The following is a 17347-nucleotide window of genomic DNA, read 5'->3' on the forward strand; positions in this document are numbered from 1 at the left end:
TGCCACCTGCTGCCCCTGAAGCCGGGGAATCCGTACAATCCGTAGAATCCAGGGAATCACCCACCCATCTACATCTACTTCCACGTTCACATCCACACCCACATCCACATTCACCCATTCATTCAGCCATTCACAGCACTTATTCATTCGAGAGCGTTTTTCCACCATTACCATGCAAACTCCAGGCTTTGCCAGCTTTTCCTGCCCTTTGCACGTTTGCCTTGATTAATCAACATTTTCAATTTATGGCACTCGAAGGGCGCGGAATGGGGGTTCTGGGGCTTCTGGGGGTTGGCAAAGCAAAACTGTTTACTCACTTCAATGGAGTAGTGTCAAGCTGATAAAATGCCCACCCCCTTTTGGCCATAAGCATAAGCCCTCAGCCCCTGGCAAAGCCAATGGCATAGTGATTCACAGAGGAAGTCTGAGGAAAAGCTCGGGTGTTGAGCGGAATTAATCCATTTCAGAGTTGCATTTTCCAAAAGAAGATAGCTACGAACTTTTACCTCGAAAAGGTGATAGCCATTTGAATAATTAATTCTTCTGGAAATGGAATTAAAGCTTAAAACCAACGAGTAATATAATATTACTTATGTCTCTTTTCCATAGCTAAAGAGTGGCGCTTAAGAACAATAAATTGCGCTTGGATTATGACCATTTTGCAAGCGCTCTTGCCCCACTGTACTGGCTCATTGTGGCTACGTGCCGTTAGTGGACTCTCCGGGGATTTGTACCAGCTAAATTCCATGCTGGGCTGGATGTCTAGATGGATTCCAAGGGACGGGGGCCAAGAACTGAGATGGCTGCTTGGCCTGGCGGGGGGTGGGCAAGGTCCTTTGGCAGCGGGACTATCTCTGCGTATGACTGCCATAAAATTCAACTCACATTCGTTGGAGCGGCACTCCTCGTTTTGGTAATAACCACCAGGCGGCCATTGCAGCCTCAAAGTTGAAGATTCCTTTTCATTTCCCCCAAAATTTATATGCTCGTCGGCAGCACGTCCTGGCCCGTCGCCATTCGGAGACTCCAATGCGAGTGGTGCGCATAATGACCATGTTAATGTGAAAAGGGGGTAACCGTTTCATTGTAAAATATCCAGGCGAGTTTATCTGGCCATGTCGCTGTAATTGCAGCCCAGACAGACACACACACACACGCATAAACCGGATTAGGCCACAGATTGTGCATTATATGGCCAAGAGTCCGATGTCAGGCCCACAGTATCTCGCCCATGGAGCGCCTGTCTGCCGCAGAGCCGCACTCATAATGGTCCATAAATGGAGCAGACACCTGTCCAGGTGGCCATTTGCCAGCTACCATTTGCCAGTTACCATTTGCCAGTTACCAGTTACCAGCTACCAGTTACCAGGATTTCAGATGCCGCACGCCATTCCATTCCATTCCATTCCGTCTTACTGCCGGCTAATGCAGTTGAGTACCACAAATCCGATTTGGCAGACAGGCTAAGGAATGAGTTTCTGGGCCCTTGGGCCAAATGCTGATTTACTTACCTATCGCAGACATATATCTTGGCCAATGCTCATGGGTATGTGGCTCGAATGATGGACATTAAGAGATTTGTTATTTTTTAATGGCATAATATAAATGGATTTTGAGCAGTATTCATCTGAACGAATTTTAGGAAATTTTATGTAATATATTTTGTAAAATCAAATCACTATGCTTTAAGTCAAATGGCTAAGAAGCATGCCCGAAAGTAGGCTAGTAATCACACAACCAGCTAGTTTCAGCTGCTGCCAATAATCCCCACTGCAAACCCTCGCCTTCAGTCATCTGTAACTATATAGTATAATATATATTCCCGTACTTTTGCTTACAGATAATGCCAGCCATGTGCCACACCATCTCCGTTTGGCTAACTCTGGCCCTCGCCGTTCAAAGGTAAGCATGCAATTGGGCCAATAAAAGTAAAACCACCTCAAACAGCTTTCCCAGCCGCCACGCTTTCCACCTTTTCATTTTCCCCGCTTGAGATGTAACTAAAATACTGACTGACTAACTGACTGACTGGCTGACTCGTTGACTTGTCAATGGCGGCAATAAATCAGTTTCTGTGTGGGCAAAAATAAAATGTCAATTCCTTGAGGGAAAAGAAACAAACAAATGGCCTTACCTTGGCCAACGAAGCCAACGCTGCGTATGAGTGATGCGTATGAGTGATGCGAGTTATACTTTCGGCCGACAGCGGTACAATCAATCGATTCGCTTTAACATTAAACCACAATGCATTGGCCTTTAAAGCGCCACTGTTTCAGCCACCGAGCCCATAAAGCATAACCACTAATGTGAACAATAAACTAATTTCGTATGGGTAACATAAATTCCACCCTGTCTTCGTATCAAATTGCCTTCAAGAGTCCACAGAAAGTCGGAGCATGATGGGGTGGCGCTTTGTTCTATTAACTCATGTGTGGGATCATAAATTTTACAGCTTTGCAAATAAATTTCGCAAAAGTGGAGTGGTGGCCGAAGAGTCACCGAAAAAATAGTCATAAATATTTGGGCCATTATGCGAGTTTGGACCGTTTTCAAGTGGCCGCAGCCAAGTGGGTGGATGGGTTATGTACCACCAAATAGCTAAATAATACCTATATGTATATGTGCATATGACAAAAGGACCAGCAGGAGCGGGGTGGGACTCACTCTAAAATGCGTTGAAAATTGCCCGAGGACAAATAGCGCGATAAAAACATTCAGCGTTTATTGTTATTATTGTTGTTGCTGCTGCTGTGCCTGTTGTCAACTTATTGTATTTCAAGTGTTTTTATGGCCCTTACCAATGGGCGCAAGAGGGGCGAAGTGGGGCAAAGTGGGGCAGAGTGGGCCAGAGTGGGGCAAAGTGGGGGAAGTGGGCAAGTGCCAACTGAGTGAGTGACACTCTCCATAAAAATTTCATAGAACAAAAAGTGTATGATATGTGTGTGAAACAGTACCTGTTATTGTTTTATTTCATTTTCTGTGCCCATCTAGTACGAGGCCCATTGGCATACATTTGCCAAGGGCGCTTGAACAGATTCCAGGAATTCCAGCAATAAGTGCTAATTAAATGGAGAATAAATAAGTGTGTCTGCAAATCGATATAAGCGCAAGTACTTATCACTTATTACACACGCACCGGAAATAGAAAGGCTTGATCATATTAAAGTATTGCAGCAGCTTTGCAGCTTTTAAGTACGAGCTTAAATCACATCTCTACCCATTTTTGCGAAGTTGAGAAGCCACTTTGCAATCACAACAAAAAACTTCCACTCAAAGGGGTAATCCCTCGAACAAAGGCATATCCTTTGTTCTTTAAAAGTATTTATCCTTGGCGTAACATTTTCATCTGCAGCAGATTCCCATGGCTGATATCGTTCAGCTCTCTTTCGAAATGTTCACCCTGATTGATTTATTGTGTCGTTTTATTTGCCAAAATGGGTTAAGGTTTGAGGGTTGATCCTGCAGCGCTTTTCCCCCTTTTTTTGTGGCGCCATCCTTTTAGGGAAAATTAACTAAATTGTTAAGATGACACGGAGAATGAAGAGGTGGGGGGAAGAACAACATAAGCCAGCTAAATGTTATTCATTTATTAATATCAATTCCATTGCGGACTAAACGCCTGGCAATCGCTCTCGTCCTTCGTCCTTGGAGCTCGGCTCGTTTTTGTTGGCGTCTCTGTTGCTTTCAACTTTAATGAAATCTCCGCTTGACAAAGGTTCAATGAAAGATTGATTGAAACGCATTTTCAAGTGCCAGCGCAGTGGGCGTGGCCATAATTATGCGCATAAATTAGACCAATACCAAGGACCTTCGACACCAATCCCATTATCATGCCACCATCAAAAGTTCGTTCGCTTCTCGGATTGGAAAATTAAAGGGGCGCTGGGTGGCGGGCTTTGGAGGCCAACTATAAAGCGGCCAACTCCGGCCCAAATCTTCACAGGAAACAAATTTATTCTTTGACAGGACGCGACCCCTGACAAATTACTCAAATTATGAAATTACAAAGCGCCAACTTGATTAGCTTTTCAGATGGCTTTTGATTGCCCCTCCCCTCGCGATTTTCCAGCGGCGCGGCGAAGTCGTGGCTGAAATTAGGATTTGGCCAATTCGTTGTCACCACATTGCCATCGTAAATTCTCACCTGGGGAAATTGGTTTATCTTCCGTTGACGTTGCCATAAAATTATATTAGGCAAATGCGTTTAAGGCGCTCGAGCTCGTTACCAGGACTTAATGCCCTGACAGGATCGCTGGCAGCGGCTTTTGATAAAAAGTCACATCATTCAAGTCGGCAAATAATGCACATCAGATAAAGTCCATTGCTGTTTAATAGCCAAAGGTATTACCTTCTTCTTGGATGCTTTACTTTTGGGTTTGCAAGCAAAATTGATTTTCTGTTTTTTGTCCAAATAAAAATTGGAATTTTAGTCAAAAAATTTTAAATAATAGTCCAAAAATGAAATGCCATACCTCGTTGAACTCGTAATCAAATCCTTAATCAATCTGAATTCAAATTTGAAAATTTTATTTTTTGGTCATTTTTTGCAAATTTTGATGAAATTTACCAAAAATGAGAAAATCTGACCAAAAATAAGTTTTCCTATATCCGTCAAAAAGTGATAGGGTTGGATAGCCTTCTTAATTAGCTGCTCAAAACAGCTATTCTTTTATCTTTATGATCAGTTTTAGTCAAGTTATGATTAAAATGCCCATCTGAAATTTCCTAATTATTGCCTTAATAATTTTTTTGATTTTCCGTCATAAAATAATCAGTTTTTTGCACACAACTTTAATAGTAATTGTCTGAATATAGAATGCCATACCTCGTTGAGCTCGTATTTAAATTTTCAATCGAACTGTGTCCACAAATAGGAATTCTATTTTTTGGCCATTTTTTGCAAATTTTGATGATGTAACCCTTACCGAAAATGAGAAAATTGGACCAAAAATTAGTTTTCCTAAATCGGTTAAAAAGTGATAGGGATGGTTAGCATTCGTAATTAGCTGCTCAAAACAGTTATTCTTTTATCTTTATGATCAGTTTTAGTCAAGTTATGATTAAAATGGTCATCTTAAACTTCCTAATTTTTGCCTAAATAATTTTTTTGATTTTCCGTTATAAAATAATCAGTTTTTTGCACACAACTTTATCAGTAATTGTCTAAATATGGAATGCCATACCTCGTTCAGCTCGTATTTAAATTTCCAATCGAACTGTGTCCACAAATGGGAATTCTATTTTTTGGCCATTTTTTGCAAATTTTGATGATGTAACCCCTTACCAAAAATGAGAAAATCGGACCAAAAATAAGTTTTCCTATATCCGTCAAAAAGTGATAGGGTTGGATAGCCTTCTTAATTAGCTGCTCAAAACAGCTATTCTTTTATCTTTATGATCAGTTTTAGTCAAGTTATGATTAAAATGCCCATCTGAAATTTCCTAATTATTGCCAAAATAATTTTTTTGATTTTCCGTTATAAAACAATCAGTTTTTTGCACACAACTTTAATAGTAATTGTCTGAATATAGAATGCCATACCTCGTTGAGCTCGTATTTAAATTTCCAATCGAACTGTGTCCACAAATGGGAATTCTATTTTTTGGCCATTTTTTGCAAATTTTGATGATGTAACCCCTTACAAAAAATGAGAAAATCGGACCAAAAACTATTTTCTCCAAATCCGTCCAAAAGTGATAGTGGTAAATAGCATTGGTAATTAGATACTCAAAACAGTTTTTCTTTTAACGAAATGACAATTTTTAGCCAACTTATGCCAAAAAATCCATTTTTGGAATGCACCTTTTTGATACCGCCTAATCCTTTCCCTTATCCGTACTCCGCAGGTACATCTACGTTTGCCACGCCCCCATGGCCCGGACGTGGTGCACGATGCCGCGGGTGAGGCGGTGCACGGCGTACATCGCCCTGCTGGCGTTCCTGCACCAACTGCCCAGGTTCTTCGACAGGACGTACATGCCGCTGGTGATCGAGTGGAACGGGAGTCCAACGGAGGTGTGCCACCTGGAAACGGCGATGTGGGTGCACGATTACATTGGGGTGGACCTGTACTACACGAGCTACTATCTGTTCCGGGTGCTGTTCGTCCACCTGCTGCCCTGCATTATCCTGGTGACCCTGAACATTCTGCTGTTCGCGGCGATGCGGCAGGCGCAGGAGCGCCGGAAGCTGCTCTTCCGGGAGAACCGCAAGAAGGAGTGCAAGAAACTGAGGGAGACCAACTGCACCACGCTGATGCTAATCGTGGTCGTGTCGGTGTTCCTCCTGGCCGAGATACCCATTGCCGTGGTCACAGCGATGCACATCGTCAGCAGCTTGATTATCGAGTTCCTGGACTACGGCCTGGCCAACATATGCATCATGCTGACGAACTTCTTCCTGGTTTTCAGCTACCCGATCAACTTCGGCATCTACTGCGGCATGTCGCGCCAGTTTCGGGAGACCTTCAAGGAGATATTCCTGGGTCGGCTGATGGCCAAGAAGGACAGCTCCACCAAATACTCGATCGTCAATGGCGCCCGCACCTGCACCAACACCAACGAGACGGTCCTCTAGTAATTGGTGATGTTGGTGCCGCGGCGGGGCAGCAGCGACCACCGTCGCAGCTCCACTAGCACCACCACCACCACCACCAAGACCATTGGTGGGTCACTGATCATCGGTGGTGAGGCCTCGGCGCAGCACCAGCATCTGGTAACGCACCACCTGCAGACCCACTCACAGCCCAGTCAGCAGCGGCGGGTCAGCACCATGGACATCATCACCGAGGAGCGGATTGTGTAGACTGGGTGCGAGGATCGGATGGGTTCGGAATCGATTGGGTGCGGCTATCGAAAATCGGAGATCCCAATATCCTGTTGAAAACTATCGGCTGTCTGCCGAGAAGCGCAATTCACAATACAGTTTTATATTCGTTAATGGTCTCAGCATGAAATTGTTTCAGAATTTGCAATTGCAACTAACCCAGCAAAAATCATAAGAACTCCAATACACAAATGGTTTTTCGAACAGAGCTAAGAAGTAAGGTTTCAGGAGAAAACTACATAGGTACACAGGAACTTGTTTAACTAAAAACACTAATATCAATATCAAAATAACCAAGAATGCGTAGAGGATTGGGAATGATGCAGTCTGAATTTTGATGGATTTTGTAATTGAGCGATTTTCACTTTTAAATAACTATAGGCAGTTTAAAAACGTTAAGAAATACATAGATATCTTAGGGTAGCCCGAATAACACCCAAACCGAACATTAAGTGTCATTAAGGCACAAGTTTCTCCATTCGAATCTGTGTGTATTTCTCTGTGCGTTGGTGTCATATTCAGATTAAATGTTAGCGCTTAAGCCCATATATGTATATGCTATTTTTACGGCTAAGGGTGTACGTCTAAGTCTAAGAGATGCGGGGAAACTTTTAAGAAGTGATAGTGGTAGGGGAAAGTGGAGGGGGAAGGTGTGGGTAACAACAATAACATAATACTACAGTAAAGTTAGGAAAAATACTTACAGGAAACTCACGAGTCACAACTATCGGATTGAAAAGCGAAACTGAATTAATCGAAATATTCGATAGTATTGACGATTAGTGTTAGCTTCTAGGGTATTTAAGAAATTTTGAAACAAGGCCTGGGTAAATATGTTTATTTGAGAGCAACTTTTTGTGCGCCCATTTGTAAAATATTTTTGTATTTTAACTAGGGTTCTTAGCGTAGTTAGTTGTAGAATGGAAAACTCGTTTAAATTCGTAAACCTTTTGAGCCCCAGAGTTTACCGATTTAAATGAAAGTTAAGAACACAGAAAAACAAAAACATAAGAACATAACAAATCAGTCCTAACGAATTTCAACTCAATGTTCTAGGCTACGCGTACGTTTTTTTTACTAGTGTAAGCAACAGCATATACAATTGTAATGCAATGTTAATATGTGTACACGCGTTTAACAGTTACAATTGCAGTTTCCGGTTTAAATGTTTTCAGTGTACACAAGCTAGGTGACTAAGCATACAACTACGGCTAAAGCTAATACTACAACTTAAATTGCAACTACACAACTATGAACTATAACCATAACTATAGCTGAAAGTTGTCTGTCTGAATGGAATGTGTTAACTATTTATATGTATTGGTGACGACAGATTCGGTTTCCGTTTCCGCTTCCGTTTAATTTGAATTTCAATTCTGATGACGATTACGACCTGATTTTGTACATATATTTCGTCGGGTGGATCCAATAATGAATAAATAAACTAATTAAATGTCACACAGTTGCGTTTTGCCTTCTATTTCGGTGAGCAAACATTCGTAAGTATATCAGTGAAATTAGTTGTAATTTATTCATCACTCGTTATATAAGTTCGTTGATCCAAGCATCTGCTAATACAATCGACACTGCCTTCGCCTGGGCGAGGGGCCACAGGAGAAGGCCTCCCGAAACGGCTCGAAGTGGGCAACTGCATCGTTGACCCTCTTCCTATCGCTGCCATGATCAGGCGCCTCCTTATCGAGCTCCTTATTGGAGCAGAAGAACTGGGCAAAGTTGAGAAAGAACTGCTGCTTCTGGGCCACCAACTCCTCGGCACTGCGTTTCCGCTTGTGATCCGTTTGTGCGGTGTCAAAGTAGGCGGAATAGGCCAGTTCCAAGCCACTGGCGTCCGCGAACTTTTCATACCGCCTGTTACTGAATCTCCTGTCCAGACAGTCAAGCTTCTGCTGGAACCTCGGATTCCATTCAAGCTCCGTGTCTACGGCGCTATTATCCACTCCGTTGGAGGAGAAGGTCATGCCCTCGGAATCAAAGCCGTGGGAGAGCTCGTGGCCCAGGATGAAGCCCAATGAACTGTAGGTTAGTATCGCCGGCTGGCCATGTGTGTAGAACGGCGGTTCCAGGAGCGACAGTGGCACAATCAGCATATTCTGTTTGACTATGTAGAACGCAGAGGCGAAGGTGCCATACCCATGCACTTGGGTGCGGTACAAAGCGCTCTTGGAGGTTCGGCTTGGAATCCACTCGTGGCCGAAGACTATGGCCCATAGTTCGGGGTAATCCCTCTGGGATCTGGAGTGATTGAGGCCGATATTCAGATTTCCAAAATAATCGCTGGCATTCATATGAACATCCCTGTAGTGCCTTTCGATGCGTCGCACCATGGATTGGGCCGAACAGTTTCTGGGCAGGATGCTCAACCGCAGCCGCATCCTTTTCAATTTGCCCAAAAGGAAGTGCTGTGTGCTGCGAGTAAAGTTATTCCTGTTCGCCAGGAGCTTCTGGCCAAAGCGGTGCTTCAGCTCCTCGAAAATGTCCTGCAGCACTGGCTCCTCCTTGAGCCTGGGATGATTCTTCTCTACCAACCATACAGCGGGATGACTGAGGATCTGCCTAGACTGCTCGGCACACTGGTCGCGATCTATATGCCAGGATTCCTTCGAGAGTCCTTCCGGAACTAGCTTCAGTCTCATATAGATATATACGACAATGAACTCATCGGTTTTTAAGTCCAGCAAATGGGCTATCTCGAAGAGATTTTCGTAGGTAATATTCCCATTTGGCCACGGCATCATCCAAAAGGATGGTATCCCCGTAACCAGATCACCGCGAGCAGAGGCATCGTCCTTGATCCCATAGCTCATTATTTTGTCTTCCAGCTTGCTCATTTCGTGCCAATAGTACTCCTTGAACAGAAAGGGTACTTTTGGCATGTTGGCCCATAGCTTGTCGAATATTTCGCGGGTTAAGGGTTCCCTGTTCGTCGTATGTGTATCCCAATGCTCCCTGTTGGACAGCAACTGCTTCCAAATGTCATACGTATTGGAGTCATTTATATCTGGGAGGACCTTGAGACGGAAGGCGGCAGTCAAGCCCACTGTCAGCTGTTCAGTTTGAATATTGTCCATTGCGATCAGATGCTCCAGGATCCGCAGGACCTGATCCTGGCTCAAGGGTTTTCGGCAGGCGGTGTAAAAAGCCCTGAGCTGCTGCACAAAGTGTGGCTCGTCGTCCTCTCTCCTGGAATCGATTCAATCGTCAAGTATTCGGTATAAGCTTCCTCTCTTCGAAATTCAAGTTACTCATTATCCAGCAAGTCCGCCAACTTCTCCTGGTAATTGTAGTCCAGTTGGTCCATAAAACTCTGGTACGAATCGGTTTCATGGCTGGAGGACCAATTGCCGCAGGCCACCTTATAGAAATTCTGGCAGGGATTAGCTTGCGGACGCGACTTTACCTGAACTAGAAGTAAGCCTACGATGAGCTCCAGCAATCTCAGTTTCAAATGCATGACTGACTGCGCTGAATGCGAGGCTAAACAAACCAACCGCTCAGAGGGTTATCTCTACGGATCGAGATCACTGGGCTCATCAGCGCCGAGGGTTATCTCTACGGATCGAAATCGCTGGGCTCATCAGCGGATTACGGAACTCCACGAAAACCTACAACCAGACGACGATCTCAGAAAGATTGGCTGAATGTCGTAGACAAAACGCACACTGCTGGCAGTCAAGGTAAAGATTTAAAGTTTAGTGAATACTATAATAAGTTTTTTATGAAAAACTAGTGCAGCAAGTTCAGCGCTGCAAAACACTTTGCATTTGGAAAACTGCACGCTTTTTCGTTGCAGAGCACATATGAAAAACCACAACTTTTCGGAGCCACAAAAAAGGGTTAAGTGCGCAGGGGATCCCTGAAAATAAGGTGGCGACACTTACTCATTTATATTTAATGCACTTTGGCCAAAAGCGTTGCTCAGGCTGGCTAAGTGCCCAAATATTTGGTGGCGAAAATGCCGTGGGGTTGTGGAAAGTAAGCTGTCTGCAAAATGCCAGTGCACTTGAAAGTTTTCATCAAAGTCATGGGATTTTCAGCAACTTTTCGCAAGTGTTCGAGCGGCTGGCGAGGACTGGGCAATCTGATCTGAATTCAGGAACCTGCGAGCGACCCAACTCAGGTTTTCAGATGAGATAGCAGCAATTTATAACCGGCGGTACGGGTTAATATGTGTCTGGAAGGAATTTACAATTTTAAGCCTTTTTGCGGCCCAAAAGGGCGGCATAAGCCTCATTTATTTCACTCAAAATTGATTGACGCCTTTCACACACAAATACACACACAATGGACGCGGTGACGGACAGGCATAGAGGTACAGTGGGCCCTCCCATGCTGGCACTTGCCGAGAGATGCTAGAACCGTACCGCTTAGCAAGGCTCCACTGTGCGTGAGTGTGTGCTTCGCAGCTTAAATCAACACGGAGACAATGAGCGGGCAGCAGATAATCAATCAGAAAGCTGCTTATTGGCTTTTCAAAATGCGTCTAACAAAATAAATAAAAGTCAAAGCGACAATGTGGCATGTTGTGAGCCCCCCACCCCCTTGCCCATCGCTTACTGGTCGTGGCAAGAGCAAAAAACCGGCAAAAACAAGTCGAGTTCAATCCGATTTTGGGCCAGAACCGAGCAGGCCTGCTGGTCCACTGGCCTGACCTAATGCCAATTTAATGCTGCGTGTGGCTTATGTCTGTCTAAGTCGCCTCTATTACGCCATCCCATGCCCCATGCCCCATGCCACATGCCCCATATGCCACATCCCATAGCCCCGCCCACTCATCTCGTATATCTGGCGGATGAGCTCATGTGCGTGCTGCGATGGGGTAAGCCCATCGTAATGCCCGAGTATCGATGGATGGATGGGTATTATCAAAGGCAATTAGGCTTTCCAGACAATCGCTAATTAATTTTCATTATAATTTATGCACACCCGCAAAGTGCAGACGTAATCCATTGATTAGTTTTGTTCTAAACTATTAGGCAGCCCGGAAATAAACTGCGTGCTGTTCACATACTTCATCCGAAGCTAATTTACTTAACTTGTAGATACATTCTTGATACGTAAAACCAAAAAAAACTTGAGGCAATGAAACTGGACTCAGGTAGAAGATCCTGGCATTCGTGGTCCGGGTTCCAATCCAAATGTTTGGGCAACTAGATGCCCGGCAACTGGATTGACCGCACTTTCCAGATATTTGCTGCCAGATGCTGAGGAAAACCGCAATTTCCATGGTCTGCGGTTCTTGAAATGCCGTTCCACATGCAATTAATCGTCGTAATTACCCCGAAACGCACCGCCTTATTCAATTTACTGACCACAGTGGTGTGAATAAAAAGTGTCGAGAATTTATAGTTGCACTTTGTCTTGGTTTATGTTCATGGTTGACCCATTTTGTAGTGTTAAAATCGGCCATGATGGCCCATTCAGTGTGCATAATCCGCTTTAATTGTACAATTTCTAAGAAAACTAAATGTTCTTGCTTGTAAGGAAATATTATACATGTGGGTTGCATTCCCTGCAAATGCAAGGATAGCAGTTGATAAGAACAGGTGTAATCGTAGTCATAGTCATTCATCATCCTTAAGAAGTCCCTAAATAGTCGGGCCATGACTATTGACTATGCCACACAGAGAGTGTCAACCGATGACTCTGCATTCAGCGCACTCCGACCAAAAGAAATGGAAGTTCACGTGTGGCAGGTCAAGTGGCAAATTATGCTCTGCTCTTTTCAGAGGGTTCATAAATTAAGGACTCCATTTAGGCCAACACTGCGAGAAATCACTTAACTTTATTTGGTTATTTTAAGATATTTTAAGATCTCGTAGACTTCAGCAGCGAGATAACTATGTAACATTGTTTCGTTCGCACTTATACTTACTGCCAGAATAGTAGAATATTTTTTTTTCAGTGCACCGCGCTCGCGGGTGAATGTCTCCAAATATTTCGGACACCCCGAGTGGCCAGTCATTAGCACCCAGCACCCCGAACAGCAGATATTCGGCTGGCATGTGGCATATACACAGGGTGGATATGGTGGAAATAGTGGATATAGTCACGAACCCGCAATCAAAGGTGTTTCTAATTTATGAATCAACGCAATTAGCTTTAATAACCTCGCCGGTTCCCAAATTAGCTGGACACACAAACACATGCACAGCATACACAGACATATACACACACTTATGTGTGCGTGTGTGTGGGGGCGTGGCCGAAATGTTGACTCAACATTTGGCATTCATTCGCATTCATTAAGTTGGCTCGAAATGACAAACGGTTTCGCCGACGGCCAATGTTCAACAGATGTAGATGATTGTCATAAATTTCGAGACCACAAAATGGAATCAAATGGAAAAGCGAAAGGAAGGCAAAATGTGAGCAAGGAATACCACTGAATCGAGTGGGAAAATATACGACAAGTTGGGAAAAACAATTGCTGGCCAAATAAAGTTGGCCCAAGTGGCTCACAACTGAGCTGTGTGCTCTTGAAAAATGATTAGACTAGCCAGACAAACATTTGTAATAATTACAAACTAACAATTTGCAATTGTTTTACACGTACGTATTCAAGGTATGTTGATTTCAACAATTTTGCTGAAAATGTGCCAGTAAAGAGTTACATATTCTTTTGCCAGCTTTTTCTCATCCTTACCAACACGACAAGGACTTTTCATTAACAACCAGAGGGATGTATCCATTGCAATCGAAGCCACAGCAAAATGCCATAGAAACCAATGGCAGACAGCACCGCAAACTAGATTTGTTTGATTTGAATTTGAATTCGGTTTGATTAAGGACTCCAAGGCGTTCTCAATTAGAGCAAAAAGTTATGCGAGTGAAGTTCGCGACAAGTTCGAGTAGTTGGCTGGCCAAACTTGGCCAACGCTGCGTATGCGTAATGTGTGTAATGTGCGTAATTCAATAAACTTTCCGCTCGCAATGGAAACTAGAGCGGCAGGCAGCAACTTGAATATGCAATTTCAGTCAATTTGGCCGGGCATCTATCAATTAATTAGTGCTCCCCAGAAAGTTGGACATGCAGGAATTTCATACGCAACAACGTGAAACTCGGCAATTGTAATTTGAGTTCTTATTACTTGGGGCTTCTTGGCCAACTTCCCATTCCCATTCCCATGCCCATCACCGTCGTCTGGGCAATGGCAGATGAATGAATGGCAAAGTAGGGGCTGGAAAAGCAAACTGGGAAACGCCAATGGTCATTAGCGGGGATTTTCCCTGGGCCGGCGCCAAAGGACATTGAACAGTTAATTATACCTGAAATCCAACGATCACAGAAGCCTGCAATCGATACAAAACGGAAAGTGAAGCACAAGTTTTGCGTATAAAATTACGAGGAACTCGTATTGTCATTTCATGTTGCTTTCCACTTTCAGCGGAATCAATTAGTGTTGCCTATAAACTTATTTGTTCAAGTTCATCCTGCGAAGGCTGCACCTTTGCCAATTTGCATTTTGGTCCTAAGTTTGGGCCAAGTTAGACTTACAGCCATGTTTCCCCCATCAGCTCAGATGAAAAGCGGATTTTAAGCGCGACTTGCAGTTTATTTATGACTTTTATAGCGCACATTGGATGTTGGGTAGAGAGAGAAAAAAAAAAAAATGGTAATGTGTGGCCACCGATGTCCCTGATCCTTTAGGCTGGCCGGGCGGTGGTGGTGGTGGTGCTGGTGGTGGAGGTGCTGCGCCGAGTGGTGGTGCGGGTGGTTCTGGGCCGGACTGGCACCCGGATGCAATTCTGCGGCTTATCGCCCAGCTGCAGACGGCCACAACGCCGCCTGTCGGTGCGCAGCCAGTCTGGAATGGAATGAAGGAATTGGGTTTCGAATAAAGAAGCTCTGAGTGCTCCGACCACGGTCACGGCTACTCACTGTTCCTGGGCTGGCTGTGGCAGTTCTGGTTGCGCAGCTGGCAGTTGTTGGACAGCACCTTGCACTGCCGGTTGTCCCTGCTCCGCACGCAGATGTGCTGGCTGGGCGGCGATCTCTTGCAGACGACGGGACGGGCGGGACAGGGATTGTAGCAGGGTCGTCGATTGGCGGCACCAGTTCCCCTCACATTGCGGCAGTCGATGTCGCGGGTTTGTGTCACGCCCTCGGGCTGCCGGAGCACATTGGCCAGCATCAGGTGGCAGATGTTCTCGAAGCGCTGGCACTCGCCACGCGGAGTCCGGCCGCAAACCCTGGGACTGGTCTTGGAGCAGACCTGCGGGAAGAGCGGGCAGTTGCGAGGCGTGGTGCGGGCGGTGGTCACCGGCGGACGCCGGCTCGGCGGTTGGGTGGTGCCGCTGGCCAATGCCCACAGGAGGGCCATGCCTGATGAAAGAAAAGTTGGGAGTTTAAAAGTGACATAGATAGTGTGCGTCCATTTGCCTACCGAAAATCAAAGTCAGTTGTTGGCTGGGCATTTTGCTTGATTGCTGGGAGTTGGCTGAACTTCTGATGCCATTCCAGCCAAGGGTCCGAAGTATTTATACCACCAATGGGCCAACATGACAATTACGAGGAAGCAAATCCAAGACAATTCTTCCTTGGCACGCGTCGCTTTGGCTTTTGTTTAAATATTTAATCAACAATTATCAAGAGCCATTTACCCGGCGAGTTGGCAGCTGCTATTCCAGAAAAACATGCCACTGGAGATTCTGGAATGATATGTATATTGCAATAACATGCAAATATGCTGAAGTAATAAGTAATAAGTAATAAAGTGTTATATTTAAATTGTATTGCATTTATAGATGATTAGTTACGCTGCTTATTTCAGTTACTTTCACCTTCATTTACCTAAGATATTAGAGTGAGTTTGCAATGAGTTGCTAAAGAATCTGAATGCAAACTCCCTTACACATACATAATAATATTAATTATTAATTAATAACATATTAATATGTAGTTATAAGATAGTTAAAATTTAAAAAGATTTATTAATGGAAAGATTACCCCAATAAAACGTGAACAAAACACCCGCATTCGATGAAAACAAAAAAACCTCGGCAAACAAGAGAACAGATGGCGTTCCCAAAAATATGGTAGTACATGCGATCAATCCAAGCTGCTATATATACTCAGCCTGCCCAGCGGAAAAGTATCAATCAACCAGCAACAGTTGACAGCAGCAAAGATCCCTAGATCCTCCAGAGAAATCATGAGCAAGTTCACCATTTGCCTTCTCCTCGTCGTCCTGGCCATCGTGGCCATCCAGGCTGATGGCGATCGGCGACCATGTGTGGGTCGCTGCACCGGTCTGTCCAGCGGCAAGAGCGTGTGCATCCGCAACAAGGTGACCAATGTCTGCACCCGCCTGCCGGCCTGTCGTCTGCGGGAGAAGAACTGCCGCCGGCGGGACAATGGACTGGAACCCATCCGGGAGACGTGCATCACCCGCTGCCGCAACATTCCCGGCACCAGCGGCGTGGGCCAGTGCGCCACCAGGCTGCGTCCTCGTCCCCAGTCCGATGGCAAGCGCATCAGGGAGTGCCAGAGGAGGGTCTGCGACGACGACAAGCTGGCCAGCTGCTGGAGGGACCAGCAGGGCGCCTGCATCCTGCAAACCCGCTGCGAGGCCCAGAGGAGGAACTGCGTCCGCAATCCGCTCAACCAGTGGGTGAGGACCAGCAAGTGGAGCTGCCAGGGCAATGTCGTGGGCGGTGGCATCCGTCGCTGCCGCACCAGGCCCATCATCATCAAGGACTAAGAGTTCTCGCGAGGAAGGCCCCATACGCGCATCCCAACTTGAATCCTGGCACTGACCTCCAGCTTTTACGTACCATTTTTTTTGTCCAACTTCTTCCAATTTTTTTGCCTATGTTAGTCCCGTACAAATAAAAATAATTCAGTCACATTTAAATCGCAACTATTTTTCTCTACAGCTTCCCATTTTCCGAAGTCGCTCTTCCTAGTTTTCGCCAAGAAAATAATCCGTTTTTGGGCCATAACAATTGAATGGAATCATTTTTTCGATTTTCCGTTATAAAATAATCAGTTTTTTGGCCACAACTTTAATAGTAATTGTCAGAATATTGAATGCCATATCTTGTTGAGCTCGTATTTAAATTCCCAATCGAACTGTGTCCACAAATGGGAATTCTATTTTTTGGCCATTTTTTGCAAATTTTGATGATGTAACCCCTTACCAAAAATGAGAAAATCGGACCAAAAATAAGTTTTCCTATATCCGTCAAAAAGTGATAGGGTTGGATAGCCTTCTTAATTAGCTGCTCAAAACAGCTATTCTTTTATCTTTATGATCAGTTTTAGTCAAGTTATGATTAAAATGCCCATCTGAAATTTCCTAATTATTGCCAAAATAATTTTTTTGATTTTCCGTTATAAAATAATCAGTTTTTTGCACACAACTTTAAAAGTAATTGTCTGAATATAGAATGCCATACCTCGTTGAGCTCGTATTTAAATTTCCAATCGAACTGTGTCCTCAAATAGGAATTCTATTTTTTGGCCATTTTTTGCAAATTTTGATGATGTAACCCCTTACC

General features: G+C 44.5%; 4 protein-coding genes across 6 annotated transcripts in view; 2 read left to right on the forward strand and 2 right to left on the reverse strand.

The window, feature by feature from the left end:
• Positions 1-8284, forward strand: part of LOC6725163 (sex peptide receptor) — a 42654-nt gene extending 34370 nt beyond the window's left edge. For all 3 annotated transcript variants that reach the window (XM_016173472.3, XM_016173471.3, XM_016173470.2), the window contains 2 exons: positions 1841-1902; positions 5848-8284. In XM_016173472.3, the coding sequence (XP_016038185.1) occupies positions 1841-1902; positions 5848-6577 (792 nt within the window). In that variant the 3' untranslated portion in view covers positions 6578-8284. The remainder of the gene's footprint in view (positions 1-1840; positions 1903-5847) is intronic.
• A 50-nt stretch (positions 8285-8334) lies between these two features.
• On the reverse strand, positions 8335-10313 carry LOC6725165. Its single transcript, XM_002106155.4, has 2 exons — positions 10090-10313; positions 8335-10027 (listed from the first exon to the last, which is right to left on the reverse strand). The coding sequence occupies exons 1-2, from the start codon at positions 10296-10298 to the stop codon at positions 8398-8400; spliced, it is 1839 nt and encodes a 612-aa protein (XP_002106191.2). The 5' UTR covers positions 10299-10313; the 3' UTR covers positions 8335-8397.
• Positions 10314-14402: 4089 nt separating this feature from the next.
• On the reverse strand, positions 14403-15369 carry LOC6725166. The gene is made up of 3 exons (XM_016172968.3): positions 15232-15369; positions 14727-15170; positions 14403-14652 (listed from the first exon to the last, which is right to left on the reverse strand). The coding sequence occupies exons 1-3, from the start codon at positions 15260-15262 to the stop codon at positions 14492-14494; spliced, it is 636 nt and encodes a 211-aa protein (XP_016038186.3). The 5' UTR covers positions 15263-15369; the 3' UTR covers positions 14403-14491.
• Positions 15370-15924: 555 nt separating this feature from the next.
• On the forward strand, positions 15925-16720 carry LOC6725167. Its single transcript, XM_002106157.4, has one exon. The coding sequence runs from the start codon at positions 16000-16002 to the stop codon at positions 16546-16548; it is 549 nt and encodes a 182-aa protein (XP_002106193.2). The 5' UTR covers positions 15925-15999; the 3' UTR covers positions 16549-16720.
• The last annotated feature ends 627 nt before the right edge of the window (positions 16721-17347 follow it).

Source organism: Drosophila simulans, chromosome X (genome assembly GCF_016746395.2).
Source record: "Drosophila simulans strain w501 chromosome X, Prin_Dsim_3.1, whole genome shotgun sequence".
Classification (NCBI taxonomy): domain Eukaryota; kingdom Metazoa; phylum Arthropoda; class Insecta; order Diptera; family Drosophilidae; genus Drosophila; species Drosophila simulans.